Consider the following 27,493-nt stretch of genomic DNA (forward strand, 5'->3'; position numbering starts at 1 on the left):
AGGCATCCTGAGGCAGGGCCCAGACAAGCCGCGGTATTTCACATGGAAACCACCCCAGGCAGCGTGCTAGCAGGTGCAGACAGGGGAAGAACGGCTGAGGCAGGATTTGGAACTTCAACCAGCATTGCATAGACTTTGGGAGCCTCAGTCTCCTTGGCCATACAATGGGCTTGCTTGGACCTACCTGAAGATGGGACAGGATGACAGGTGCTTGAATCCTCCATGACTCCAGAGAGTCGTGTCAAGGCTAGTGCCAAAGCACATTGAGAAGGCGAGTACAGAGGAAAATGTTTTAAGAGGAAAATGTGGGGGATGGAGGCGATCAGGCAGCAGGGCAAGAGGACTGAAGTTCAGGGTGAGGCCTGGGGTCTCACAAGGAGATGGTGTTGGTCCGGTCGATGACAGCTGGCTTTGGCTCTCGGCTGCATCCCTTGGGTGAAGTCCTCTTTCCCATAGCCTTGGCTTTCCCACCTGCAAAAAGGATCTAACGATACGTCTGGGACATAGCGGCACCCAACTCATCTGTGAATTCCCCTGCCGTCTCCCAGTTTCCAAGAACCCCTCTCTCTGACATGGGCAGGATACCCCAGCCCAGGAGAAGCCCAGATGGAGGAGTGCTGAGCCCCCACTCCCAGGCCACTGCTGCCCCCACACAACCTTCCGCCAACATCATCCAGTGGCACAACGGCCCCACTTGACAGATGAAAAAGCTGGGGCTGTTTGGCTTGCCCAAGCCAATAACATCACAGCGACAGGACAGCGTGACCTGGAGAGATACCACCTCGTATCTTCCTTAAGAACTGGGGCCTTGGTCTCCTTCCCAACTCCAGGATGTCCCTGCTTTAGAAGAGGGGGTCCCCCCCTCTGAAGTACCTCTACAGAAACCTAGAAGCCAGTTACCCCACTTCCAGGCACCCCAGGCAGGACGGGGTCCCCAAGGCCCACAGCCGTGCCCTGCTCAGTCACGGCTTACTCCAGTTCTTCCCTGCTCTCTTCTGCATCTCAGTTCCCCACTCCTGTGCTAGCACAGCCAGGATACCCCCCAGTACAACTACTAGCCCTCAAGGTACGTAGGGGTCAACTCCAAAAGGAGCCTGGTCCAAGCAACGTGCTGCCTTAGCTCTGCCTCCTTTCTCATTTAGAGAAGAAGTTATTTGCCATCCATCTGCTCCTTTGGGCGGTAAAAACTGCATCTCAGAAGTATGATAGGGGCCCGGCGGCGTGGCCTAGCGGCTAAAGTCCTCACCTTGAACGCCCCGGGATCCCATATCGGCGCCAGTTCTAATCCCGGCAGCTCCACTTCCCTTCCAGCTCCCTGCTTGTGGCCTGGGAAAGCAGTCGAGGACGGTCCAAAGCCTTGGGACCCTGCACCCGCGTGGAAGACCTAGAAGAGGTTCCTGGTTCCCGGCTTCGGATTGGCACAGCACCGGCCGTTGTGGCTCACTTGGGGAGTGAATCATCGCATGGAAGATCTTCCTCTCTGTCTCTCCTCCTCTCTGTATATCTGACTTTGTAATAAAATAAATAAATCTTTAAAAAAATTTTTAAAAAAAGAAGTATGATAGATACCGTAGGACGACTCAGTCAGCACACTTCTAGTCCACTCCCCCACCTGCATTTCTGAACACCTCCAGCCAGTCCCGGCCACGTGACTCAGCTCTGACCAGTGAAGGAGAGATCGTCTTTAGGGAGGAGCATCCCAAAGGGAAAAGACAAGGCCTGGGAAAGAAGAGGGTTTTGGTTCACTTGGAATACTAACGTGACACCTGGAAGTACAGCAGCCATTCTACAACCATTAGGATAAACCTCTTTGTGGGTGATCAAAACAGAAAGACGCAGAGCTTAGCTGTTAACATCCTCTATCCATGCCTTGTTACAGAGTCTCCTCCCCATCTGTGTAAGCCACTAACGCAGAGGCACCTGTTTGCAACTGAATAACACAGGAATTGGTGCAGCCAGGGATTGTATTCATCCTATCCAACACCTATTGTGTTCCATGAAGTGCAGTTGATGCGGAATAAATATCTCCGAAGCAGTAAGCAAGTAAGCAAGCCCTTCCAAAAAGCCCTTTCTTGCAAGCACATACAGAACCGACAGAGCAAGCCCATACGGAAGTAACCGAGAGCTTTAGTCATGGATCCAGCACGCCTGCACATTCATTAAGACCACTGCACCAGACAAAAACACCTGCTTATTGTTTATTGTTGTTATGAGGTCATGCTCTTCCACACGCCAACGAGACTCCCCGGACCTGACCTGCGCATGCTCGTCCAAGCGTGAAGCCTGCCCTGTCCATTAGAGGCCCCTAGAGCAGCCCGATGGCCCTCCCCGCTGGGTGCCATGCAGTCACTGAGGCTAAAAGGGGAAGCAGCAGCCCATGGTCTAATTGTCCCATTACCTGCCTGGCGTGACACTTCCTCTCCATCTCAGGGCACCACCCCAAATTATAGTATAATCCCCTCAGCCGGAGAGCAACTGCTTGCAGGAGCTCCAAGGCAGACGGAGCAAGCCTAGAGCAGGAGCGGGCACCCTGGGGGTTCCAGCCCTGACTCTGTCCCTAGGCCGCCAAGGGGTCCCCAGCTGCCTCCTCTCCCTGAGCCTCAACTTCCCCACCTGCAAGAGGATCTGGGGGAGTCCTCTTCAAGGCACCTGTCTCACTAAGCAGAGCATTCAGGGTTCAACCACAGGAAATCCAGGCTTTAAATGAGAGACAAGGGGGATGGAGTTGTGGCGTATCAGGCTAAGATGCTGCCCGTGGTGCTGGCATCCCAGATGGGCACCAGTTTGAGTCCCAGCTGCTCCACTCCTGATTCAGCTCCCTGCCAATACACCCAAATCCTTTTATTCCTGCATGCATGTGGAAGACCTGGAAGAAGCTCCTGGCTTCAGCCTGGACCAACAGAATAGTCATTTGAGGAGTGAATCAATAGATGGAAAACTAGTTTCTCTCACTCTGTCTCCTTTTTTTCCTCCCTCGCTCTGTTTGAACATAATTCTGCTTTCAAATAAATAAGTTTTTTTAAAAATGTAAGGGCCTGGCACAATGGCTTGATTGGTTAATCCTCCACCTTCAAGTGCCAGGATCCCATATGGATGCCAGTTAGAATCCTGGCTGCTCCAGTTCCAATCTAGCTCCCTGCCTGTAGCTTGGGAAAGCAGCAGAGGATAGCCCAAAGTCTTGGAATGCTGCACCCATGTGGGAGACCTGAAAGAAGCTCCTGGCTTCAGATTGGCTCAGCTCCAGCCATTGCAGCCACTAGGGGAGTGAATCAGCGAATGAATCTTTCTCTCTTCTTCTCTCTGTAAATCTGCCTTTCCAATAAAAATAAATAAGCCTTTAAAAAATGTGCAATGGTCCTGTGCATTTTGCAAGATGAGCATGCATGTAAAAGATAGCTAGTTAATATTTACTAACCTATGTGAGTTGACCAAAGCTGAATGTGACAGACGCAATGGAAAAAAACTTTAGAATCAAAGGTACTTCATGTTAATGTCATCTTCCCTGTTTACTAGCTGAGTGGCACTGGGAGCATGCTGCAACTCTCTGAATTTCATTTTCTTCTTTGGAGAAGTCAATATAATGAAATCCAACTCACATGGCTGTCATCAGCATTTTTATGAGAAGCCACATGGAAAAAAAAAAAAAAAAAAACTCCTTCTCAGAGAAAGTAACGTGGTTAGGTTCTCGGGGATTTTAGCATCTGCCTGCTCAGCCACAGCCCGGGTTACGGTGCCTGCACCCAAAGGCCACTGACCACACCACGTCACGCTTTGGCCTCCTTTATGAGTTTAGCTCCCTGATGGACCAACCGTGACCACTCATGAGACAAGGCCTTGGCTTTGCAGCTGATGCCGGGCTCCAAGCTCAAGACTGCAGCCCATGCCCAGGCATCAATCTGAACAATTAGGTCTCATCACGTGCCTGGCACCAAAGGCAGGATCAGCCTACCCAGCCTTCCTCTCCCCTCTGTGGAGACCCTGGCAGTGTACAAGAAGGCAGCATCTAGACAGATTGCTCATGCCAAGTTGGCCGTATCAGTGCCCAGTGCCAGCCTCCAGCCAGCTCCCCGCAGCCCTCCAAGGCCAGGGGCATGCGAAGGTCACACTAGAAATAACCTGATCAAGACTCTCAATGCGACAGAGAGTGAGAGGTCAGTGGTCGGCCAGGTTTATCTGGTCTCCCAAAGGTAAGGCGGGTCTTCCCTCCCCTCTGCAGCAACAGCAGCAGCAGACAGCATTCGAGAACAGCAGATCAGGCTTTGGGAAAGAAGGGGCCCAGTGTAAGAGAAATAGGGCCTTCCTGGGGTGGAGCTGCAGGTCACTGGCCACACTGGCTCCCCAGTGCTCCCCCAGAGCAGCACAGATACGCCCGCTGTCGAGGAAGGGAACTGGACAGCCAGGGGCAGTGAAACACGCCAGGCCGCCTTCTCTCGTGGTTCCTCACTACGAGGCACACACTGTGTTCTAGGGGAAGCTTCCACGCTTCAGGCAGCCCAGCTCATTGAGTGTGGAGACCTCTGTGAGCCTCGGTCTGGCATTTGGAGAATGGGTGTGATTGGTGCTCACTACCCACCTGCTTCCCCTCGTCTCCTCGACCCTGGAGCTTCAGATGTTGTTTGGGTTTTAACTGACTTTCTTTTCTTCTGTTGCTGCTTTTTTTTTTCTGGTCATCCTTGCGCAGGAGCCGTGCTAATCTTCTCTGTATCGTTCCAATTTTAGTATATGTGCTGCCGAAGCGAGCACTTTTTTAACAACAGGGTTAGGTGCACAGCAAAGTTGGGTAGATGCCAACAGCTGCCACTCCTCTTTCTTCATGCACACATTCCCAGCTGCCCAACCCTCTTTCCCGCTTAAAAACCTCCAAGACCCCAGGCTTCACGTTGATTACAGCTGAGACTCATTCCCAGGGACCAGGGTTCTGTTCGGGAACATTTTCCACCTCACGTCTACAACAGGCAAGGGAGATAAAGTGTCTAGACACGGGCCAGACAAGCCTGGCCTCATCCAACCTTGGCCTCGACTTAGAGACTGAACAGAGGCCCCTAGAGGTGTCTCAATCAGAGTCTTCAGTCAACCAGGACGGGAAGGAACAGAAAGGCTTGCTAGGAAACGTATAATTGTCTTCTCATCAGGGGATGAAGCAAAAAGTCACCACCACCTCTGTTAACACGTCAGGTGCATGTCTCTCTGATGCTGTTTCTGTGAATAAAACAGTGACCGTGGCATCTACCGGGCTTCCTGAAGCTGCAGGGTCCTGTTCAAAGGGTTTCGAAGGAAGGCTTTGTCTCATTTCTCACAGCCATCCCGTGAGGCAAGGACTTTTCCTCTCCAAGTCATAGGTAAGCATTTGGAGACAAACAGGTGGGTTCTTTTTCGCACACAGGGCAGTGTCTTCCAGACACTCCCAAGGGCAGTGTGTGGGTCTCCAGTCACAGGGCGCTGACAGGACACAACCAAGCCCGCCTCTCCCCAGGGAAGAAGTGTAAGGTCAGAAAGGTAGGCCGGTGGCAGCGGATTCAAGAGTGTGCTGGCCTGAGGCAGAGCTGTATCCAGGAGCTAGAAGGCCACCTCCAGGGTTGCTGGTGCTGCCTGATTCTGTTTGTTATGTTCTTTATCCCGGAACAAAGGTCCCAGGCTTCTTTTCTCCTGACCTAAAACCTGGCAGAACAAGAGAAGCCTTCTCCCCTAAGCCATAGAAGAATCCTATTGGCCCTGTTGGTGGTCATGTTATATCAGCCAACAAGCGGGGGTTCTGTGATTGGCCATCCTGGATCACAAGACACTCTCCGATGGGCATGGTCCCCATGACAGTTCCTCCTAGGACCATAAGAATGGGGCAAGGATGGCTGGCTGCTTGGAGGAAGGGACGCTACAGACAGAACTGGCATGGCTACCCCATCATGCGAGGGCAGCTCTCTAGTACAAGTAGAGCAGTGGAGGCTGTGGTCAGAGCCCAGCGCCAGAGAGCTGCCAGCCCGCTGGGCGACATGCGCTCATCCCTATTCCGCTTCTGCTCTGACCTTCTCAAGTTCCCAGCTGCTTGGGAGGTGAGCCCTGGACGTGGCTGTCAGCCAGCCTGCCAAACAACTCTTCCACCGGCAGAGTGTGGCCAGTGACATCAGAACAACACGGAGCCAGGGTGAGCAGAAGCCAGCTGGCTGGTAGGTCAAGCAGAGGTCACGTGTCCCCTGGGCCTCCCCTGTGTGCACTGCCAGCCACGCAGCAAGCCTAGGACATGCTCTGGGGAAGGCTGAGGGACTTGTTCTCAACATGTTTGTTCCCAGTGTACAGGTGGGGAAACTGAAGCTCACGGAGCAATGAGAGGTCTTGTCCAGAGACAGAGCTGAACTTAGGATTCAAACCAAGCTTTTCCCCAGAGGTTGTGAGAGGAGTGGACTAGCTACTGGGCCAACTGGCCTGGGGCTGAGAGCAGCCTGGGCCCACAGGGGCATGCATCTTAAGCCCCCAGAGCCTGATACTGGGCAACACGGGCAACGGAACACCAGAGAGAGGGCCCCGTGCGTTTGTCTGCTCCGTTCTCCACCGCCCTGGCCCAGTGCTAGCCGTACAACAGCAGATGTTTCTGCCACTCAAAGTCATGGAGGTTCAAGGACACAGAACCTGCTGCGGCCTCTGTAGTGAGTGGTAGGGGGTTGGCAATGCCCGCAGAGATCACACCACAGGTCAGGAGCACAGAGCAGCAGCAGGGCCTGACTTGCTCCTATCCTCACAGCCCTCTCCTGGGAACTGCCAGAGCTCACATGGGATCAGCCTCTGGCCCCCAGCACCACCCCCGGGCCCTGCTCTGAACAGCTCTCCCCTCCTCCCAACACCAGCTCTGGGGAAGACAGACCACCTCAAAACCACAGCAGCACCTCCTACCACGAAGGCAGCCCAAGGCAACAGCGAGCACAAGTAACACCTGCGACATACGACGCACCCTCACACAGGAGCTCATCAAATCCCCCATGGCGAGCCTGTTATGATTGGCTAAGAGAAGGTCAGGCTAGCGCTTTGGGAAGGAGGTGGGATTTGAACCCAAGATGCTTAAGTCCAAGCTTTGTTCCTGAACCATGTTGATCTTTCTGGAAATCCTTTCTAGTGCCCATCTCCCCCGCCACCCTCAGACATGCCAGCCTCCTTTGCCCAGCTCCCCTACAGCCTGCCTGTTGCCTGTCGCCCGTCTGGATGAATGAGGCAGCACCTGGCATTTGCCTGTAGTCCCTTCCTGCACAGCCAACCCCCCTCCTCCTCCACATAGCCTGGCACTGTTCTCTAAAACACATTTTCCAGCTGGGGAAGAAGAAATTGAAAACTTTTTTTGCACAGGCTGCCCCGTCTTGCCTGTAGCTAAAATTCCCCCACAGAGCAGAGGAGTAATAGCCAAACCTTGCAAAAGTTGAGCTGGAAAGCTGGCTCGCATTGAATCAATATTTATTGAGCTTGTACCATGGGCCAGCACTGGCTTGGAGCTGACTTGGCATCCCAGAGACACAGAGGAAGGAGGCAGAGTCCTCTGTAGTAACTAACAGCAGTAACCATGGCCCTCCCTCTCCACAGGAGCAGAGTTCCCAACGAGGAAATTGGGAAGATTGTTCAAATGATGGAGCTCTCGAAGGAGGTAGGAATGAATTAATGGGCAAGCCAGGAGGCGCACAGTCCGGGCACAAAGGCCCAGAGGGACTGCATGGTCTTTGCCTGCACAGCTGGCCCAGCAGGAGTGAGGAGAGCTAGTGCGGTGTGCATCTGGGGGCTGGGCTGCCCAGCACTGCTTCCCCCAGGCTGGTGACTTCCCATCTCTGAATCTCAAGTTTTCTGATCTGCCAAATGAAGCCAGTCTTGCTACCTCCTCATCCAGGCAGCACTGAGAAGTGAGAGATGGTATACGCTGGATCACGGCAGGGGCTTGAGTCTTGGACGCTCAGCTCTGCCCCCTACCAGGTGGGTGGACAGGCCCAGGGCAGTGTGAACAGCTGGGCACCAAGACACGGGTAGTACATTCTCACCCACAGGCAGAGCGCTAGAAGATGCTCCCGTCACAAGCCTTCAGCTGTCCTCTATTGATTAGATTGGGTTGCCAAATGTTCCCAAGATGAAAGGAATTGCTGGTAGCCCAGATAATCAAAGCATATTTGTGAGATCTGAAAGCTCGTGGTGCAACAGGGGTTGAACACGAAGGAAAATGGGAATTGGAAGAAGGGGAAAAACAAACCTACTAACGATTACACGGGCTGGATACGGTATCTGTGCTGCCCAAGTGAGCACGCTGGCTGCAGAATGATACCCCAGAGGGAGGCGCTGCTAGAGACACAGGAGGCAGGTGGGAAGGCACTGATGAAGCCTGGCCCACCGGACCCACAGGAATCTGGTGTTTACAAGGGTGGCCCAAAGTCACAAAAGGGACTCAGTCCTGGTCCTGCACCACCCCCAACCCCCGCCCCAGTGCAGCCTCGCATAAGCTGATGCAGCCTAGCCCCCGTCCACCCAGCCCACATTTCAAACCACACCTTGTTCTTGGGGAGTCTTTCTCAAAGCAGCTCTGACAGCACCACCGCGCCCCACACCAGGGACTCTCAGAAGCAGGAAAGCATCAGTGTGAGAGGCTCCATGGGTACCCACCTCTCTGTGACTGTGGGTTCACAGTCATCCACCACGTGGCCAGCGAGAGAATGTCAAGATCACAGGACCCCAGGGGCCACTCAGGAAGAAGTGACTGCAGCTGGGTACCACAAGGGCCCTGCGTGATTACCAACCTCTCACATGATGAAAACGTAGGCCGGTGGAATAAACTGAGACACGTAGATGCCTCTCAGTTAGACCTGTCATTTCCACCCAGATGAGGCTGGATGGATTTTAGGATGTTACCTGCGTGGTGCGTCCTCATACAGCAGGAAGGCTGTTGAAATAAGTCAACTGAGGGCCCGGCGGCGTGGTCTAGCGGCTAAAGTCCTCGCCTTGAAAGCCCTGGGATCCCATATGGGCGCCAGTTCTAATCCCGGCAGCTCCACTTCCCATCCAGCTCCCTGCTTGTGGCCTGGGAAAGCAGGAGAGGACGGCCCAATGCTTTGGGACCCTGCACCCGCGTGGGAGACCTGGAAGAGGTTCCTGGTTCCCGGCTTCGGTTTGGCGCGTACCGGCCCGTTGCGGCTCACTTGGGGAGTGGAACATCGGATGGAAGATCTTCCTCTCTGTCTCTCCTCCTCTCTGTATATCCAGCTTTTCAGTAATAATAAAATCTTAAAAAAAAAAAAAAGAAAAAAAAAAAGAAATAAGTCAACTGAGCCCCTTCCACTCTTGCAGGGCCAACATAACCATGGGAAAAGTCGGGGAGAGAGAGTTAGGGTAGGATGAACCCAATGTCCATCCCAATGGAGTGATCAAATAAACCGTATTATGCCCATCTGAGAAAATTACTAAAATGGAAATGAGCAAACCACTCTGGATCCAAAACCATCCGTACTTTAGAAAAACAGAAGCAATAATAATCTCACTCGTGGCTTGCCGTAAAATAATGCAAGTTGCTTGGCACGTGTTTCTATATGTGAGGCCATCCTGACTGGACAAGGGTTTATCTCCCAAAGTCACGACACCCTTACTTAGCTGGAAAAATCAACCCCTCCATATACTTGCAGGAAAAGTGTATTTTAAATAAAACAGAAATTAGACAAGAGATCCAAAGATTCACTGGGCAGCATCCATAGGAAAGCAGCACTCAGGCCCGGCACGATAGCATAATGGTTAAGGTCCTTACCTTTAACGCCCCGGGATCCCATATAGTCGCCGGTTCTAATCCCGGCTGCTCCACTTCCCTTCCAGCTCCCTGCTTGTGGCCTGGGAGGGCAGTAGAGGACGGTCCAAAGCCTTGGGACCCTGTACCAGTCTGGGAGACCTGGAAGAGGCTCCTGGCTCCTGGCTTCAGATTGGTGCAGCTACAGCCATTGCGGTCACTTGGGGAGTGAATCAATGGATGGAAGATCTTCCTCTCTGTCTCTCCTCCTCTCTGTATATCTGACTTTCCAATAAAATAAAATAAAAAGAAGTGGACCAACAAGGTAGTCATTCCTCCCCTCCCCTGCCATGCTGTGTGTTGCAACTCTGCTTTTCAAATGCATTAATAACTCTTTCTTTTAAAGATTTATTATTTTTATTACAAAGTCAGATACACCTTGTGCCTCCCACCACAGAACCAAGAACCAGGGTGAAGATCGCCCTGCATTGCCGTGCAGTCGCCGTTGTACGCAGACGGAAGGAGCATGGGTCAGAATGCTAATCATCCACTCTGAGCAATCCCGCAGGAGACACTTGCCATCCAGGAGGACAAAATCTTCCAGGATTAACAAGAAAAACACATCAAGGGCCAGGAGCCGCCCGCTCACCAAGCTCACAGAAGCACCTGACAGTAATTTCCTGCCCACTGACTCCTCACTGCGTCTGACAGCACCTCCGCCTCCCCCTGGCTGCTACAGTCAGTAGCAGTCCTGGACAGCGGGCAGGACAAGCCAGCCCAAGAGCACTCACGCCTTAACCCTTGCTTCACCAAGCTGAGGAACACCCTGTTCCCAGTGCTGGCCAGGATGTCTAGGGCTGCATGGGAAGTCCCGGAGCGGAGACTCACGCCGCATCCCCCAGTTGGGCGACAGGAAGGAGAACACGGCCCTTCTCCAGGTCTCAGGAATGACTGCGAGGATAAAAGGAGAACTTAAAGAGGCCAACGGGGGGGGGGGGGGGGTTCCCACTCCCACCCCTTAAAGAATATAGCCTTACTGACAGCTTCCTTAAAAAAAAATTTTCACTTGTTTTTCTTGGAAAGTCAGATTTACAGAGAGAAGATACAGTGAGAAAGATCTTCCATCTGCTGGCTCACTCCTCAAGTGGCCACAAAGGCCAGAACTGAGCTGATTCAAAGCCAGAACAAGGAACCTCTTCCAGGTCCCCTACGTGGGTGCAGGGTCCCAAGGCTTTGGGCCGTCCTCTACTGCCCTCCCAGGCCACAAGCAGGGAGCTGGATGGGAAGTGGAGCAGCCGGGGTTAGATGCGGTGCCCACGTGGGATCCTGGCACATGAAAGGGTAGAACTTTAGCCACTAGGCTACTGCGCCAGGCCCTGACAGCTTCATTTTAAATTTGCTGGCCTTCAGAAATAGGAGAGAATAAATTTCTATCTCTCTTCTTTCAAGCCAGCAAGCTGTAAAGCAATCTTTAGGGTACTAATACACATGGCAAGGTAAAAGGAGTGGGGATGTGGTGGCTGTGTGATGGAGACCATGTCAAGCCCATTGGCTATGGCAACGGCAGCCACGTGAGCTGCTGCTGCTGTCGGCCTTGGACTCCTTGGGCCACCCACATTGTTTGAGCACTGGGACTCAGGACGTGCTGGAGCCGTCTTCAGGGCAGGGGAATTTGCAAGGGGCTCCTCAGAAACCCGTGGCATGCAAGAAACAGCGCATCCACCAGACTGCTCCGCAAGAATGGGACCATTCTATGTGAGGGCAGCTCCAGAGCCTGATAGAGGAACCGGAGTCTCCATTTCACTGAAGTCGACTAGGGCTGCTAACTCCCATGCTGGACAGCTCAGCTCTAGATGGCTTTCAGGTGCTCCCCGGCCTCTTGAATGCCTTCTGCAAGATGGACAGAAGACCGGGGATGGTGGCTTCCCTGCCACGAGCCCACACTTGAGAGAGTTCCTTGGCTGGACAGCACTTCCTTTTCCTGCTCTGCAGAGGCAGGACTTGCCTGATTGGGTCATTCTGAGAAGTGAACAACTCCATTGGCATGAGGGCTTGGGGAGCAGTGTCTGGCATCTGGCCAGTGCCACCAGGTCCTTTCTCCTGTCATCTCAATTATGACTGCACTTTCAGGAGTACAACTGTCTGCTCCATGAGCTCCCCCAGGGCAGGCTTCCTGTCTATTTCCCCCAACCTCAACGTGACCACCAACCAGTCAGTGTCTCACCCAGACGCAGCATTCAATAGAGACCCACAGAACAGATGGATGGGGCTTCTTGTTCAGTGAATTCAGCTTTTCCGTGGGTCAGGAAGCTGGAGGTTTACTTTCCATGAAGGCGGCTGAAGCAGTCCACACGAGGTTTGATTGGAGTGGAGGAGCTTCCATAGCAGCGTGGACGGAGCCCCATCTCAAAGGCCTGGGGCTGGCGTGATTGGGAGCCTGCTGTGGCAAGTCCTGCAGGATCTGGCAGCCCCATGCCCGCACCCTCAGGCTGGGGTCTTTAAGGCTCAGGAGAGTGGATTCAAGCTGCAGGCTGCACGAGGTTAGGGAAAAGGACAGAGTAGGGAGCCATCCATGACACTTACCCTCTCAGCCTTTTAGCCAGGGGCCACACTGGTGAGGGGCGGAAGGCTGTGTGGGAAATGCAGTTTGAACCCTGGGGGACCATGTGTCCCACAACAAGACTATACAACCATAGGGGAAAGACAGAAGCCCTATTGTCCATGCCTCACAGGAAAGCAGTGCATGAGAAGCAGGGCCAGATGGAGAGTCTGCAAGTGTCCCCAAAGGTACCAGACGTTTGCAGGGACGTGGCCTGCTCCACACCACAATGAGCAGCTGCTGCTCTCTGCTGGGCTCCTTAGGACCACCGCCCAGCCCCAAGCTGGCCAACGGCACTGCGTGAGCTCTCCTGCACCCACTTTGCACATCTAATAAGCACACTCTCTTATTTCCAGCACTCATTCGTTCAGCCAGTCGTTTCTGAGTGGCCCTGTGCGCTGCATACGGAGCCAGGCCCTGAAGATGCAAAGGTAAATAACCCCCTGCCCTGCTGGAGTTTACATCCTGCGGGGGGCCATAGTGAAAAAAATGTGCTGGATTTTTCCTGGTGTTTGGAGACTCGATGAATGGAAGGTAGGATGAAATTTCCGCCAGTTCTTCACCATACTGCGGACCGCGAACAAGGTGCACTAACAAAACTGATAACATATAACGAGCACGACAGGCCCTAGACCCCCACTGCCAGGGTCTCGGTGCACTCCTTACAGAGCCTTCCGCGGCTTGGCCGGCTACCCTCATGCAACAAATCACCAGCAAGCTGCTGTTCGGGGAGCCAACACAGGGAAGGTGCATCCTGGCAGGTGGGCGTGGCCACGGGGCGGGGAAACCTGGCGCACCCTGAGGGGGCGAGGCCGCGCCTGCGCGGAGCGCCCGTCATGGCGGCACCCTGAGCCCAGCTGAGGACGTGCTGCAGAGCTCGGGAGCCGCGCTGGGTGAGACCCCTGGGCGAAGGGTCGGGAGGAAGCAGGATGTCGGGGACCTCCGACACGGAGCCTCGTTTTGAAGTTTGAGCTCCCACAAACCCGAAGCCAAAGGCCCGAGGCCACTCTTAGCCCATTTCCCTCTTCCAACAAGGGTGTTTGGCGGTGTCCTCTTCTGGGAGTTGACGCAGGGAGGGAGAGACACCACCGAGGGGTCCGTGGAGCCTCCCCGGCCACTCCCCCTGGGCCGCGGTTTCCTGCAGCGTCTTCTCCCGCTGTCAACCTGCTTCTGGCCGCGGACCGTCCTATGCTGACTGCTGATAATACTGGAAGGAGAGGGGTTGGTCCACGGCCTTAGGGGACGACCCCGCCAGCAGGCCCAAGAGGAGGAATCAGAACAGCCTCCTGTCGGCTCTGCCCGGGGAGGGGGGTGTCGAACCTGCAGCCCAGGCGGCCTGCCTCTCAGCACCGCCCAGCGAGGAGCCCAGTCCCATCCAGCCTCGCCCTCCTACGGGAGACTCCTGTTAGTGTTAACAGTGAAGCTGCCGTGATGGGAGCCCTTACTGTTGGCCCCCAAAGTGGCCCATGTCCCTTTTACTTATCACTTACCTGGTTCTGGGCCAAGCCCCTTAAAGGGAACCGCCTTCACCTGGGATGTGCCGTGCAGTGTTTGTTCCCTGGAAACCCTGGCCAGTTTGAATTTTGAAATGGAAAAGAATATGAGTTTCTTAGCATTTGAGAAAACTTGGTGTGTGATGCTATGGTAACTTTTGGAAAAGTTGACTTATTTTGGGTTGTCATTTTCCCAACAAAGTTGCAACTGTAGCAGCAGATGGAATCTTTGGATTTGCATTTAACTTTCACAGCACCTTCAGAGTTCTGTTGGTTTCTCTTGCTTTTCTCTAACACTGCAGAGTCCTGTGTCCCCCCTCCCCCCCAGGACATCTCACCATGGGCTGCCTTTGAAGTGGTAGTGTGATGTCCAGGCTGCCCGATCTCCATCTTGTCCACTCTGACTAGACTGCCTTGTCCATCCATCCACCGAGGGTATTATCCAAGGACTCAGGAGCATTTCTGCTTTGCTTTCTTTGACGCAGTGAAATCTAGCATGGCTTTGTAGTGTTGAGTTGAGAAAACATCACAGAGCTTAATAAGCAATCTTCTTGTTTCCTAAAAATGTGTGTATTTGGATGACTTTTGCCGCCCTTTGGCAAGTACTTAGATGTAGGAACTCTGATTGGGTGTGATTGGAGCCTGAAAACAGTCTGGGTTGTGATGGGTTACCATGGTCCCTGGGTTGTGCTGGGTTACCATGGTCCCTGGGTTGTGATGGGTTACCATGGTCCCTGGGTTGTGATGGGTTACCATGGTCCCTGGGTTGTGATGGGTTACCATGGTCCCTGGGTTGTGCTGGGTTACCATGGTCCCTGGGTTGTGCTGGGTTACCATGGTCCCTGGGTTGTGCTGGGTTACCATGGTCCCTGGGTTGTGCTGGGTTACCATGGTCCCTGGGTTGTGATGGGTTACCATGGTCCCTGGGTTGTGATGGGTTACCATGGTCCCTGGGTTGTGATGGGTTACCATGGTCCCATCTTCCAACCTCCCTCGACGGGCTTCGGGTCCATCAAGCTGTTCTATGAGGTGTGGGACATTTGGCATCTTTCTTCTGCTTGACCAAGCTTTACCTGTAGCGTGGTTTTCCAGATTTGAGTTGTTGCTGGGTCACCCTCGTAGCTTTTCCGTATCCAAGCACCATCTGTGCAGTGATTCCCTCTGCAGCTGCTTCCAGTCCATCCACTTTTTAAGAGAAAAAAACAAAACAACCAGTGGTACAAAGATAGGTAGTGTTAGCTTCTAGAGGAAAAAGACTAGAGCTGTGTCAACTGGATGCCGTGTGGAAGTCCTGGTTTGGAGGAAAATAACTGAAAGACATTCGGGAGGCAGAAGGAGAGAAGTGTGGCCTGGCTTTCAGGTGGTAGTAGAGTTGTTCCTTGTCTTAAGTCTGCTGATGCTGCTGTGGCTCTGCAGCAAGACTGAGGAGAGAAGTGCTGATGGACTTACCGCGCGCTGCCGCCTCCTGTCCACTCCGATGTGTAAGCAATGGCTAGGCAGGGCAAGCACAGGACGCAAAACGTGGGCCGTCGTTGAATCTAAGCAGTGGCAGATGGTCAGGTAGGCTGGTCTCCCAATTTTCTTGTCTAAAGCTTTTCATAATTTTTCATAATTTCTTTTAAAAAGTGGGAAACATTAGAAAGGAACAACTTTATTGCTACAGACCATAAGTAAAAAAATGCTCCTGAAAAGGAATATGATATGACCAAAATAAAGTATTTTTGGCTGCATTCTTTTTCCTTGCCTAGTCCTTAGGAACAATGAAAAGGGAGTTGGAAAGAAAACCGCTCTCCTCCCAGTCGCCCTGCCATGCTCCACCTGCTGGGTTTGTCTGCATTGCCCCCACACCCCAGCCTCTCCTTCCTGAGCCCTGCTCTCGCCTCTCAGCTACTCTTGTCCTCAGGTGACTGCGGGACTCGGGCCATGGTGCTGCTTGCTCCTCCTGCCAGCCATGGATGAAATCACCTTCAGAAGTGACACTGTGCTGTCCGATGTCCACCTCTACACGCCAAACCACAGACATCTAATGGTACGGCTCAACGCTATGGGCCAGCCAGGTAAGGGCCTGGGCACGGGTGTGACAGCCCAGTGCCCCGTGGCGCCCATTTTTGTGGGAAAAAGATTGAGAAAACCAGGTTGCTATTATCATACCGCTGCTGCCTTTTTTTCTTTTTTAGGATTTATTTATATGAAAGTCAGTTGCAGAGAAGTAGAGAGAGAAAAAGAAGTCTTCCATCTATTTAAATTAGGTGATTCCAATAACCTGGACTGGCCAAACCAAAGCCAGCAGCTTCATCCAGGTCCTCCCGTATGAGTAGCGGGGGGCCGGCACTTGGGCCATCTTCTGCTGCTTTTCCTGGTGCATTAGCAGAGAGCTCAATGGGAAGTGAAGCAGCTGGGACTGTAACCAGTGCCCATAATGGATGCTGGCATGGCAGGCAGCAGCTTAATGTGCTATACCACAATGGCACCCACACACACCACTTTGTTGTTTTTTTAACATAAACTTACTGATTTGAAAGAGTTACCTGGAGAGAGAGAGCGAGCGAGATCTTTCATTTGCCAGTCAGTCGCCATGTGGCCACAGTAGCTGGGACAAGACTAGGCCAAAGCCAGGAGTCTGAAACTTCTTCTAGCTCTTTCCTATGGGTGCATGGGCCCAAGCACTTGGGCCATCCTACACTGCTTTCCCAGGAGCATTAGCAGGGAGCTAGATCAGATCATAAAACTAGCCACCACTACTTCTTAAGTGCCCATCCTTCATTGAGCAAACACCTGTGCTTCCTGGAGAGTGCCCTGGGTGCCAGGCTCCCCAACCTTGGTGCTGGAAACACAGATGTAATGTAGCCGAGCCCAGTGAGCCTCCAGGCCTCCCCCTGCCCACCACTCTACCCGGTCCAGCCGCCCACCCCTTGCTTGGCTGTCTCCGTCTCCCACCTGGGCTCCCCGGCTTTTCTCCTTCCCTCTCTCCTTCATTCACCTCCACGGCAGTGGTGGGGAGCTCTTACCAGTGAAACCAGACGCAGCCCTGCCCTGCGTTACATCTCTCAGTGGGTGACTTTCCGTTGACCTCAGGGTAACAAGCAGGCCTGGAAAACTTGGCCCAACCCAGCCTCTGCCTGCTTGTCCATGCTGACAAGCCCTGCCCCTCTGTTGTGCACCCCAGCACCTAGCATGGTGCTTAGTACCATCAGGGGCTGTTTGCTGACCGAATGAGTGAGAGAAGCACTCTGCAGAAGCCCAGGGTGCTTTGGGAGCCTTGAGGAAAAAGAAGGGGACCGTGAGCTCAGTCCTGCGGGCTCACGGGGCTCGGTCCAAAGAAGGGAGCGAGGAGCCCGCATGCAGCTGGGGAGCCAGTGTGCGTGTCAGGGCCTGCCTCAGTAAACCCACCTCCGACACGCACAGGGGCATTTTCCTTGGGAGAGACAGGGGGTCCAAGTGAAGGGAAGACCAGCAACACAACAGACAGCTGCTCTGAGCTGCGTGCTGTATAGCTGTGACCCAGCATGGCTGCGGGCTCCTCGGGGCTGGATGCTGTTCATTCTTCATGCACAGAGCAGAGACGTGACCCGCCAGGGGTCAGACCCTGGAATAGAAGGGTCTACTTCTGGGGTCCTTGCTCCTCTGCCTCCAGCCCTCCCCCCAACCCTCTTCACACACAGCTCTTGTTGGCACCTCTTGCATTGACCTAGGGATCAGAAGTCAGTCCCGTGGTCCTCCCTCCCGCCGTTAGGGCAGCTCCACCTGGCTTTCCCGTTGGTGGGCAGGTGCCTCAGGATAATCCTCAATGTTGGTCTTGCCTTTCAGTGTTCCTGTCGCAGTTCAAGCTTCTGTGGAGCCGAGACGCTGAGACAGACCCTGGGGCTGAGGGTGCCCGTGACACAGATGGCCATGCCCAGGGGGCAGCTCCCGGAGGTGGCTGCAGCACTGAGGGCTTTTCCCTCTGGGCCGGGGCAGGGGCCCAGCTGGACGAGGACGGGGATCTGGCTGTGAAGAGGAGGCCCCGCGCCGCCTCAGATCCCGACCCCGCAGAGCCTCGCAGAGCCAAGGTACGGCCCATGGTTCTGACGCAGCAGGAAGACCACGACGTCGCTGGAGGTGATGCACAGGACAGCAGCCCCCAAGATGTCATCAAAATCGGTAAGGGAAGGCCTGACGCCCCTGCCACCAAGGTGACCCCGCAGTGTCAGGGCACAAGAATGTGCAATGTGCTGTCTGTGGTCAGGCCCAGGCCAGGACACGTTAGGCAGGACACTTCTCAGAACTAAGTCAGGAATAAGTGCGAGCAAAGCCGAGCCCCTGTCGGCAGAGAGAGCCTTCCAGAACACGGGTCCCGGTCCTGCACAAGACTCCTCCATGGCACCGGTTACCCTCAGGACAGAGCACTGGTGACCCCCACTGCACGCTGCTGCAGCCTTGGCTCACACTCTCACAGGCTCATCCTGCCCCAGCCCCTGCCCCCTTAGCACGTTCCTGATTGTCGGTCAGGACCCAGCTATGCCATCACCTCCAGGAAGCCTCGCTGCCCCAGCTTCCCCATTCTTGTTCCACTCTCGCTCAGCAGGCTGACACGTAGGAGGGCTGTGGAAGACCCAGGCTGAGCCTCGGGAGACGCCAGGGCGTGGCAGGTGGGGAGGGACTGAAGCTGTGATCGATCTGATTGGCTTTAGAAAAACCACTTGCCACATTTGGATCGAATTGGTCTTCTTTCCCCTGACTGTGGCCCTCCAGGCACCCCTGGCAGTACCAGGCCTGGAGGCTTTGGCTGGGGTTTCTAGGTGCTCACAGATGTGCTCTGCCGAGCATCATCTGGGTACCTGATCGCAGTCCCACGGCTGAGGTGCTGAGGTTGTATCTGCATTCATAGAAGAGCAGCTGAGGGCCTGGAGTGGCCCAGCTGCAACGGATGAAACCAGCTCTCGGGCGGGCCAGCCAGCCCTGGGGGAGCTCCCCACAACGGCCAGGGAGACAGAACTTCTGCCACAGCACCCAAGAGGGAAAGTAACCCAGTGCCCAGGACTGAGACCCTGAGGCGAGGGGGCCCCAGCATCAGGAAGCCTGGAGCACCTGGTCAGGGGGCTGTGCACACACCCCTCCCCATGCCTGCTGTGCTGCCCCCGCCCCCTTCCTCCTCTGTGGCACGGCTCTTGGCCCCATGTCCTTGGGCAGCGTGGAGGATGGATTGAGTTCTGGCTCCTGAAGCATCCAGCGCGGCACATGGCATGGAGAAGGCATGACTTCTCCATCGCTTTGGCAGATCCTGATCAGGGAGAACCTCAGTGGTGTTGAGCCCTGCGCCAGCCGAGAGAAGGTGTCTGCTCAGTGAAGGGCCAGCCATTGGACGGGTCAGGGGTGTTTTCCGTTCTGATTTAAAGCAATGTTAGGCCATGGCCCTTTGCCTTCTGCAGAGTGGTTTTTTTGTTTTTTGTTTTTTTAAGACTTAATTATTTTCCTTGGAAAGCCAGTTTTACAGAGAGGAGAGACAGAGAGAAAGATCTTCCATCTGCTGGTTCACTCCCCAAGTGGCCTCAGTGGCTGGAGAGCCAACCCAAAACCAGGAACCCGGAGCGTCTTCCAGGTCTCCATGCAGCCCTGTCAGCCACCGCGTCCCTGCTGTCCCTTGTAGGAACAGAGGTTTAGCTTCTGCAGGGCCAGGGAGCATCCGAAACTGCCCTCATGTGCTGTGTGTGTGCTGGCACCTCACTCGCAGATGACAGCATGAACTCACCTTTCAAACAGCACAGTGGGGCATCTTGGTTTTTCTCTTTGATCTGGTGTTCGCATTCTCTCCGCATCTCCACCAGTCACCCTGTTTGTACTATCTTCTGTTTGGGAATACTTAACATACTTCCGTTCCACTTTGCTGAAGAGGACATAAATGCAAGCTTCTTTTCTTCCAGTGTGATTCCAAGTGTAAGAAAGTGTTGTAGAATGAGCTGCGATTATTGCTGCCGTATAAATATGATTCTAAAGTTGTAGTAGTTGAATGTTGAAGGGAAGTGTGGGGTGGTGCGCTTGTGCTGAATGGGCTGGGTGAACAGCTGCCATGACCCTGTCTCTGGGCTGAGGAGAGAGTCACCTGCTCTGGTGGAAGAGGGTGAGCCACCCTCGAGGCCTGGCGTCCCAGGGCTGCACAGACCCGCCCCACCCCCAGGAGCCCGGCCCTGTTTCTGCTTTTCCCCAGCACGTGTCCACTGACGGCCGTGTGTCCTCGGCCCATGACTTGGCACCCACCCCGTTTTCACAGGGGGCGTTTGTCTTTTTGTTTCCATCCTGTGCAGAGCACACCATGGCCACCCCGCTGGAGGATGTTGGCAAACAGGTGGGTAGGTCTGAGCCGCGACCTATGGTTCTGAAGGGGCCCTCCCGAGCCACATGCCACCTGCTGCCCTGCTGCGGTCTCCCCTGCAGGTGTGGCGGGGTGCCCTGCTCCTGGCCGACTACATCTTGTCCCAGCGGGACCTCTTCGAGGGCCGCACGGTGCTGGAGCTAGGCGCGGGCACCGGCCTTGCCAGCATCGTGGCAGCCACCATGGCACAGACCGTCTACTGCACAGGTAATGATGTGACATTGTCCTTACACAGCAGGTACCTGCTGTGTGACAAATGAGCTAGGAACAGTCGGACACTGGCTGTTGATTCAGCCGTCTTGTTCCCCTGGAGGATTTTCCCCAACCTCCATTTTTTCTAGATTGTAACAGAGTGGTCCAACGGGCACCAGACTCTGGCCCCTGTCGTGCCTGTCCGCGTGCCAGGAAACTATGAAACATATGCCTTCCAGCAAATGTGTGATTTTGTTCCTGGGTGTAGTAGTCTTGTCTGTTCTTGGTAGAAAATGTGAAACAGCAAGTGGAAATCGCTCGTAGTGGTGCAGTCCCCACTTGATTCGCATTGTGGGGTTGGCTGAACTCCTGACCTGGGTACCTGGGGACCTGCCAGATGGGGCTGGTGAGCAGTGAGTTGGCAGGCCTGTGTTTTCACACTAGGATTTCTGTAAGCGTCCATGGCTTTGACAGTTTGTCGTGCCTGGGATAAACCCCTTTCCTGTGCATTAACCTCCAGGTGCAACCTTGCTGTGCCCTGGCCAACAGCCAGGAAGCCCGTTGCTGTCCCCTCTGTCCAAGCGGCTGCTTGAAGCCAAGGCGAATTAGCCAGCTCACTTTATGCTCAACCACAAGCAAACCCGAGAACACAGCCCAGACCCCAGCTCTGTAGTGCCTCAGTCACGTGTGCGGTTTGTAGATGCAGAGCCCTGGAAGCTGCTGGGGGCCTGCAGAGGGCTCATGGGTGGCCCAGGCCTGAGGGCCAAGGGTACCTCCCAACTCAGCCGGAGCTGCTTCTCTGGAGTCCCAGGGGGTGTCCCTGACAGCCCCATGGGAATTTAGCAACAGCTGAACTGGCCTTGCGCCGTCAGGCGCACCACCCAGCAGCAGTCTCTGTCCAGTGGCCTTCTTCTGAAGGGTAGTCCCTTCCCGTCTTGTGCCACCCTCTGCGGAGCCCCTGAGCACAGACGGGCTGGTCCCCGGGGATTGGCGGCAGAGAGGTGCGGTGGGAAGATCCGTGTCCACAGGAGCCAGCCTAGGGTCATTGTCTGCCTTCCACACAGAGGTTCTCCCAGCTGGAAGCTGATTTGGGTCAAAGCCTTGCTCCTTCCAGAGAGGACAGATACCCCTGTTCGGGCTGGCCAGGCAGGGAACCATACCCAGGAACACAAGCGCTGGCCCAGTTGGACCCACTGGCCACCTCAGTTAATCCTGTCGGAATGCCTTCTGACCTGGGTGTCAGCCTGACTGCAGAGCCCAGCCCTTGCTCCCTGCGCTCACGTGAGCCCTCTGCTCTTCAGAGCCTCCTGGCATTGGAGTGCAAAGTGCTGGGAGCCCCCTCCGCTCCAGATGCACAGTCTGTCTCCCCAGGAAGGAGGTTTCTTGTTCAGGGGAAAGCACTGAGAACAGCCTTCCAGGACCAGATGTAACGTTAGTTCCTGCTGCTTGTGGAGCTCAACGTGCCCTGACGCCTGCCACCTGGCGGCCTGGCCTGTCGTTGCAGATGTCGGAGCAGACCTCCTGGCCATGTGCCAGCGGAACATTGCCCTCAACAGCCACCTGGCAGCTGCAGGTGAGGCCCATGGGGCAGGTAGGGCAGCACCCAGGAGGCAGGGGTGCACCTGCTCCCTTGGCGGCAGGTGAACGGAGGGAACATGAGACATCTTGGCTTCAGAAGCTGCAGGACACAGACGGTCTGTCCTCGGGTCACCTCCCCACACCCACTGTCATATCCTGCCTTCAGCTCCCTGTCACCATTCCTGTCGGATTCTCCAGGACATGCTCCGTCTTACATGCAGAGGGGCCCTTGTGGGATGCCTGCCTGGCCCCTCCCTGTTGGATCCCTGCCAGGACTCCGTTACTTCCCAGCCCTTCCCCACCTTTCCACACCTCTGTCCTGGCCTTGCCTGTTTCCCTGCCTCCCTCCCGACCCGTTTCAAGGGTTGTGCTCTCAGCCCACTCTGTCCTCCAGCCCCTCGCCTCACTGTCGGGTCCCAGCACAGCCTTCCATGATGGCTGCTGGCCGTTGTCTAACTGAGCAGCCCCTCTTAGCCCTGCTTCCCAGTAGTGTGGGGGGCTCCTGCCTGCTGCGGGGTCTGGCCCTGCCCTCTGTAGCCTCTGCACTGCCCAGCTCCCCCAGCTTCAGCCCTACTGGCCTTGCATGAGGCCCCCTCCCTGGGCCCTTGCACTTGGTACCCCGTTTTCCTCAAGTGCCCTTATCTCATGCCCCCAACAGTTCCTCCTCAGGTTCTGGCCTCCTGACGAGTTCCCTGACGGACCGTGACAGCCCAGAAGCACTGCGCTTCATTGTGTACTAGTGTGGCTGGCTGGCTGCTTTCTGCCACCTCATGCCTGCTAGGCTGCAGGCTCTGGGAGGAGTGTGGTCCCTGACACATTCAGTGTCCAGGGAGTGGTCAGGAAAGACCAGGAGGGAACAGGTGAACCGTTGCTATCCCAGACATGCCTTTGTGACCCAAGGGTTCCCGTCTCCGTGTGTGCCTTCAGCTCTTCCTTTCCACATGCCCCTAAGCGCACACTCCTGCAGCTTTCTGGCCACCTCGCAGTCACAGAGGGCAGCTGCACCCGAGGGTGAAGCTGTAACTTGGAAATCTGTGTTCCCTGTGTCTGTTGCGGTCACTGACGCCTAGCAGTCCAGAAGTGCTCCAGAGACAGAGGTGGGAGGGCGGAGGAGAGCTGTGTGAGCGGGCTTGCTGTTTGGGTACACATTTATCTTTAGGGTTGTGCAGAATCCAGGGTTCACTTTGCTTTGTTTGTACAGGTGGCACAGTGAAGGTCAAAGAGCTGGACTGGCTGAAGGATGAGCTCTGCACAGGTGTGTGCCCTCTGGGGCTGGAATTCCTCTGTAAATCCTCGGGGCCCTGATGGAACAGCAACACGCAGGTTCTCACCAGGGTCACCCCACATCCTGGCAAGTCCCCTACGCTCATGGCATCACAGTGCGATAGGTGTGATGAGCCCTACCTTGGGAGAGGAGGAGGGTCTGCCAGGGTCCCCCGGCTGGCCAGGGTGTGAACTCCCATTTGGCAACCCCTGGAACATGAGCTGTTTCCCAGCAAATGGTCCAGCCCTGGTGGGAGCGTTGTCTCCTCGCCTGTACTGACCTGAGGACGAAGCGCAGCTCCTGTTTAATATGGCAACTCCTCTCCTCTCACGCGTCAGGCTGGCAGGGGCAGAAGGCAGGAAGTGCCTGTCAGCTGCCAAGCACTTTGCATCCCGTGCCCACTGGCTGCACGACCACCCTGTCTGTTAGTGTGCAGACTAAGCCCCCAAAGGAGAGGCAGTGGGGGGTCACCCAGCACATCAACAGGGTCAGCTGTCCCTCCCTGGCAGGAAGGCACCTCTTACACTGGCAGCCTCCACACAGGCAGCCATGGCCCTGGAGCTGGGGTACCAGGACCCAGGCAAGTCTGCCTGGCAGTGCCCAGTCAAGGAGCTGCCCCAGCAGTGTCTCTTTTCAAGTTTTTTTTCTTTTTTTAAGATTTTTTTTTTTATTGGAAAGGCAGATCAGATTTTCAGAGAGGAGAGGCAGAAGGATCTTCTGTGTGCTTGCTCACCCCCCAGATGGCTGCAATTGCCAAGGTTGAGCTCATCTGGAGCCAGGAGCCAAGAGCAGCTTCTGGGTCTGCCACGTGGGTGCAGGGTCCCAAGGCCTTGGGCCGTCCTCAACTGCTTTCCCAGGCCACAAGCGGGGAGCTGGATGGGAAGTGGAGCAGCTGGGACATGAACCCGCGCCCAAATGGGATCCCAGAGCTTGCAGGGGGAGGATTAGCCAGCTGGGCCATCTTGTTAGGCCCGTTCCCAGGAAGTTTCTTGGGAGAGTTGGGGGCAACAGAGAGGAGCAGGCACCCACCATGCTGTCCTGTCCCGTAGATCCCGAGGTCCCGTTCAGTTGGTCGGAAGAGGACATCTCTGACCTGTATGCTCACACCACGGTGCTGCTCGCCGCTGAAGGTGAGCAATTTGGTCACACACACCTGCACACTGTGTGTTCTTGCCCCCAGAGCACTCTGGATTTGGGAAGCATCTTCCCAGGCCGGGCTCCACATCTGGGAAGTATTCTGTGCTTGGCAATGCCTCTGTGGGGTCCGTGCGGGTCCCTCCAGGAGGTGGGCCTCCCTGCGGGGTCCGTGCGGGTCCCTCCGGGAGGTGGGCCTCCCTGGAGCGGGTTTTCTCTCCCCGCAGTGTTTTACGACGATGACTTAACGGATGCCCTGTTTAAGACGCTGTCCCGGCTCGCTCACAGGTTCAGAAATGCCTGCACAGCCATCCTGTCAGTGGAGAAGAGGTGAGCAAGCCCCACTCTGTGGGGCAGGGCTGGCACCCCGAGGGTCAGCCAGCCTCTCCCCACCGCTCACACCCCCTTATCTCTGCCTGGGCCCTGCCTACCAGTTGACAGAGCCCGGGGGAGTGTGACCCTGTGGACGGGGTGCAGCCCGGCCCCCACGCTCCACCAAGAACCCGCACTCTTGGCTCTGCTGGCACTGCCTCTCTCCCCCCTCCCTGACGCAGCCAGCCTCCTCACCCCTAGCTCTGTCAGGGTGTTCCCCCCAAATGTCCTGCCAGCTTACAGCCCCATTTAGTGTGTGGCACGATGCCTGACACTCTGGGAATAGGACCCCAGGGAGCAGAGATGATGAGAGGCCAACGCTAGGGGGTGGGCTTGCTCCTTCCTAGAAAGGGGCGAAGAACCCCGCGGTGCGAGGTGCGCAGCGCGGCCAGCAGGCTCCGTTGTGCTGTGGCTGTCTCTGGAGTCTGTGCCGTCCCCTGGCTTCTGACAGTGTTGTCTCTGTCCTGCGTGTTTGCAGAGCCCTCCTCCCCCTGACTGTCAGGGGAGCTCCCTGTGCCGGATTGCGTGCTGGCTGCGGGCACCCTGGGGTAGTGAGCCAGCCTGCCCTGCGTCTGCCCAGGCTGTGAGCCTCGGCATCCCATCTGAGAGGTGGAGGTGATCGACTTTTCCACCTCTCGAGCCCTCGCAGGTGCAGGCCGACACTACGCCAGGGCTTGCCATGCAGTGGGCATCAGTTACCACCCGCCCTTGGGAAATGAAAGCCATAAGACAACAGGGCAACCAAGCCCTTCCCCATGATGACAGCTGCTCGTGTGGCCCGTTGCTTGCAGGCTCAACTTCACGCTGCGACACCTGGATGTGACATGTGAAGCCTACGACCACTTCCGTGCCTCACTAGAGGCTCTGGAGAGGCTGGCGGGCGGCCCGCTGCGCTTCATGGTGGAGCCCGTGGAGGCCTCCTTCCCACAACGGCTGCTCTATGAGCGCATCCAGCAGCTGGTAGGTCCGAGCCCTGGAGGGGCTGCCGGGGTGCCCACACGCAGCCGAGGCTGCACAGGTGCCACGGTCCTAGCCCCGCCCTCAGCACGCCCGTGGATCGCACATTCTTTTCCTAAGGTCATTCAGACTCCAGGGCAAGCAGGCTTGGGGGAGCAGGAAGGCAGTGGAGGGAACTGGGGTCAGGGCTCACAGTTCTTGAGCTGGGGACTACACTGTGGCTGCAGGTGGCCTCATCTTTAGTATGAAAATTCCCTGACCCCCTCGGCCCCGACAGGCTTGTCCCGGGCACAGTGGGAGCCTGTCACAGCAGACCTCAGAGTCACACCACTGTCACAGTTAATGCTCACAGTGACAGCCAGCCAGGGCATGGCAGGGCTGGGGCCTAATCCTACAGCCACATCTCTTCCTAGTCCTTAGGGAAAAGTGGAAACATCAAAATGACACTTGCAAAGCCCTTGAGATTCCCAGGAGCTGGATTCCTGCAGATCCAAAAATGAGAGTTCACCTCCTCTGGGCCTTCGCAGGGTCTTCCGTTTCCCTGGTCTGCAGAGACCCACCGGGCTTCGTGCTCAGCAGGAGAAGGGCAGTATGGGGCAGCAGCGCCGGCTCTCAGGGCCCCGGGCACGAGCCAGGCCAGCCCAGGCTGGCTGTGGGCTCTTCCTGGCTGTGTGGAGACTCCCTGGGCACTGCCCTGCCTCCCAGAGGCCTCCAGGGAGACGGCTCGTGCAGGTGGAGGCGGCTTGTGCCTGGCCAGCTGCAGAACCTCACTGCTCTGGTGCCAGTGTTCAGACCCGGGAAGTTGGCTCTTTAGACAGGTCAGCAACTGGGGCGGCTGGTGCCTCGGAGCCCACTGCCCATCTCTAGGGCTTGTCCATCCTGTGGCATCCTGGTCCCCCAGGGTTTGTCCACCCAGCTTCCCTGCCACGTGAGATAGCATACAAGTACACGCTGCTGCACCTGCAGTGGCCTGCAGCCCAGCTCCTGTGCCGTGTGCCACCTGCCTGGCCACTTGCGTTCCTCACTCAACCGTGACGGTGCTGTGCACACCTCAGGGGCCTGTCCTTTCCGTGTGTTGTAGGAGCTCTGGAAGATCGTCGCAGAGCCCGCTACGTGACCCATAGCCTTGACCCAGCACAGCGCCCTGCCACGTGACTAGTAACCTCAACCCGGCATGTGACCCATAACAGCTCAATGCGGCCTCCCGCCACGTGACCCGCAACCTCGGCTCAACGCGGCATCTCCATGGTGCGACATTGATAAATTTCTGGTAAAACCACATACTCACCAAAGTCACGCACCCAAGACACTGTCATTCTATTTGCTTGTTTTTAATACACTCTCATTTTCAAGATCTAGTTTAATTTGTATTTGAAAGACGGAGAACAAGAGAGGAGAGATGCTCCATCCACTGGTTGACTCCCCAAATGGCCACAGTGGCTGGAGTTTGGCTGTCCCGAACCAGCAGCTTCTGGGTCTTCCATGTGGGTGTAGGGGCTCAAAGACTTGGGCCATCCTCTGCTGTCCTCCCAGACCGTAACCAGGAGCTAGATCAGAAGTGGAGCAGCTTGGACATGAACCGGTGCCCATATGGAGTGTCTGTGCTGCAGGCGGAGGCTTAACCTACTACACCACAGTGCCAGCCCTGACAGGCTGCCATTTTAAAAACATGTTCTGCATACTTCACTGTGTAGACCAAGCTGGCTTGGCTGGGGCCTGCCACCGCCTTCCAGCAGCAGCCAGTGAACACCCAGCTGCCTTCACAGGGGCTCCAGAGCCCCTTAGATCCCACTGAGCAGATCCCTCTGCTTGATTCCTCCAGGTCGGC

At 55.6% G+C, this 27,493-nt stretch overlaps 1 protein-coding gene and 1 non-coding gene across 4 annotated transcripts; one reads left to right on the plus strand and one right to left on the minus strand.

Annotated features, from left to right (window-relative positions):
• Positions 1–4,637: 4,637 nt before the first annotated feature.
• Positions 4,638–4,743, minus strand: LOC118757817 (U6 spliceosomal RNA). The gene has a single exon (XR_004995382.2). It is a non-coding gene; the product is annotated as a U6 spliceosomal RNA (small nuclear RNA).
• Positions 4,744–13,116: 8,373 nt separating this feature from the next.
• On the plus strand, positions 13,117–26,841 carry METTL22 (methyltransferase 22, Kin17 lysine). 3 transcript variants are annotated; one of them, XM_058680898.1, is made up of 11 exons: positions 13,117–13,219; positions 15,723–15,876; positions 17,627–17,959; positions 20,101–20,141; positions 20,231–20,375; positions 21,865–21,933; positions 23,140–23,193; positions 24,252–24,332; positions 24,564–24,666; positions 25,500–25,668; positions 26,747–26,841. In XM_058680898.1, the coding sequence occupies exons 2-11, from the start codon at positions 15,771–15,773 to the stop codon at positions 26,780–26,782; spliced, it is 1,137 nt and encodes a 378-aa protein (XP_058536881.1). In that variant the 5' UTR covers positions 13,117–13,219; positions 15,723–15,770; the 3' UTR covers positions 26,783–26,841. The 3 variants fall into 3 exon arrangements, with proteins under 3 accessions (XP_058536881.1, XP_058536882.1, XP_058536883.1); XM_058680899.1 differs by lacking the exon at positions 13,117–13,219 and adding an exon at positions 13,741–14,385; XM_058680900.1 differs by lacking the exons at positions 13,117–13,219; positions 15,723–15,876 and having other exon boundaries at positions 17,777–17,959; positions 20,067–20,141.
• The last annotated feature ends 652 nt before the right edge of the window (positions 26,842–27,493 follow it).

The sequence above is a fragment of the Ochotona princeps genome, chromosome 24, assembly GCF_030435755.1.
Source record: "Ochotona princeps isolate mOchPri1 chromosome 24, mOchPri1.hap1, whole genome shotgun sequence".
NCBI classification, from domain to species: Eukaryota; Metazoa; Chordata; class Mammalia; order Lagomorpha; family Ochotonidae; genus Ochotona; species Ochotona princeps.

Bases quoted from the DNA above. Each gene is read 5' to 3' on its own strand.
- METTL22 (XM_058680898.1), top strand. From the start codon at position 15,771: ATGGATGAAATCACCTTCAGAAGTGACACTGTGCTGTCCGATGTCCAC. The intron at 17,960-20,100 runs GTAAGGGAAGGC...CATCCTGTGCAG, and splicing joins CCAAGATGTCATCAAAATCG to AGCACACCATGGCCACCCCG. The intron at 25,669-26,746 runs GTAGGTCCGAGC...CGTGTGTTGTAG, and splicing joins ATGAGCGCATCCAGCAGCTG to GAGCTCTGGAAGATCGTCGC.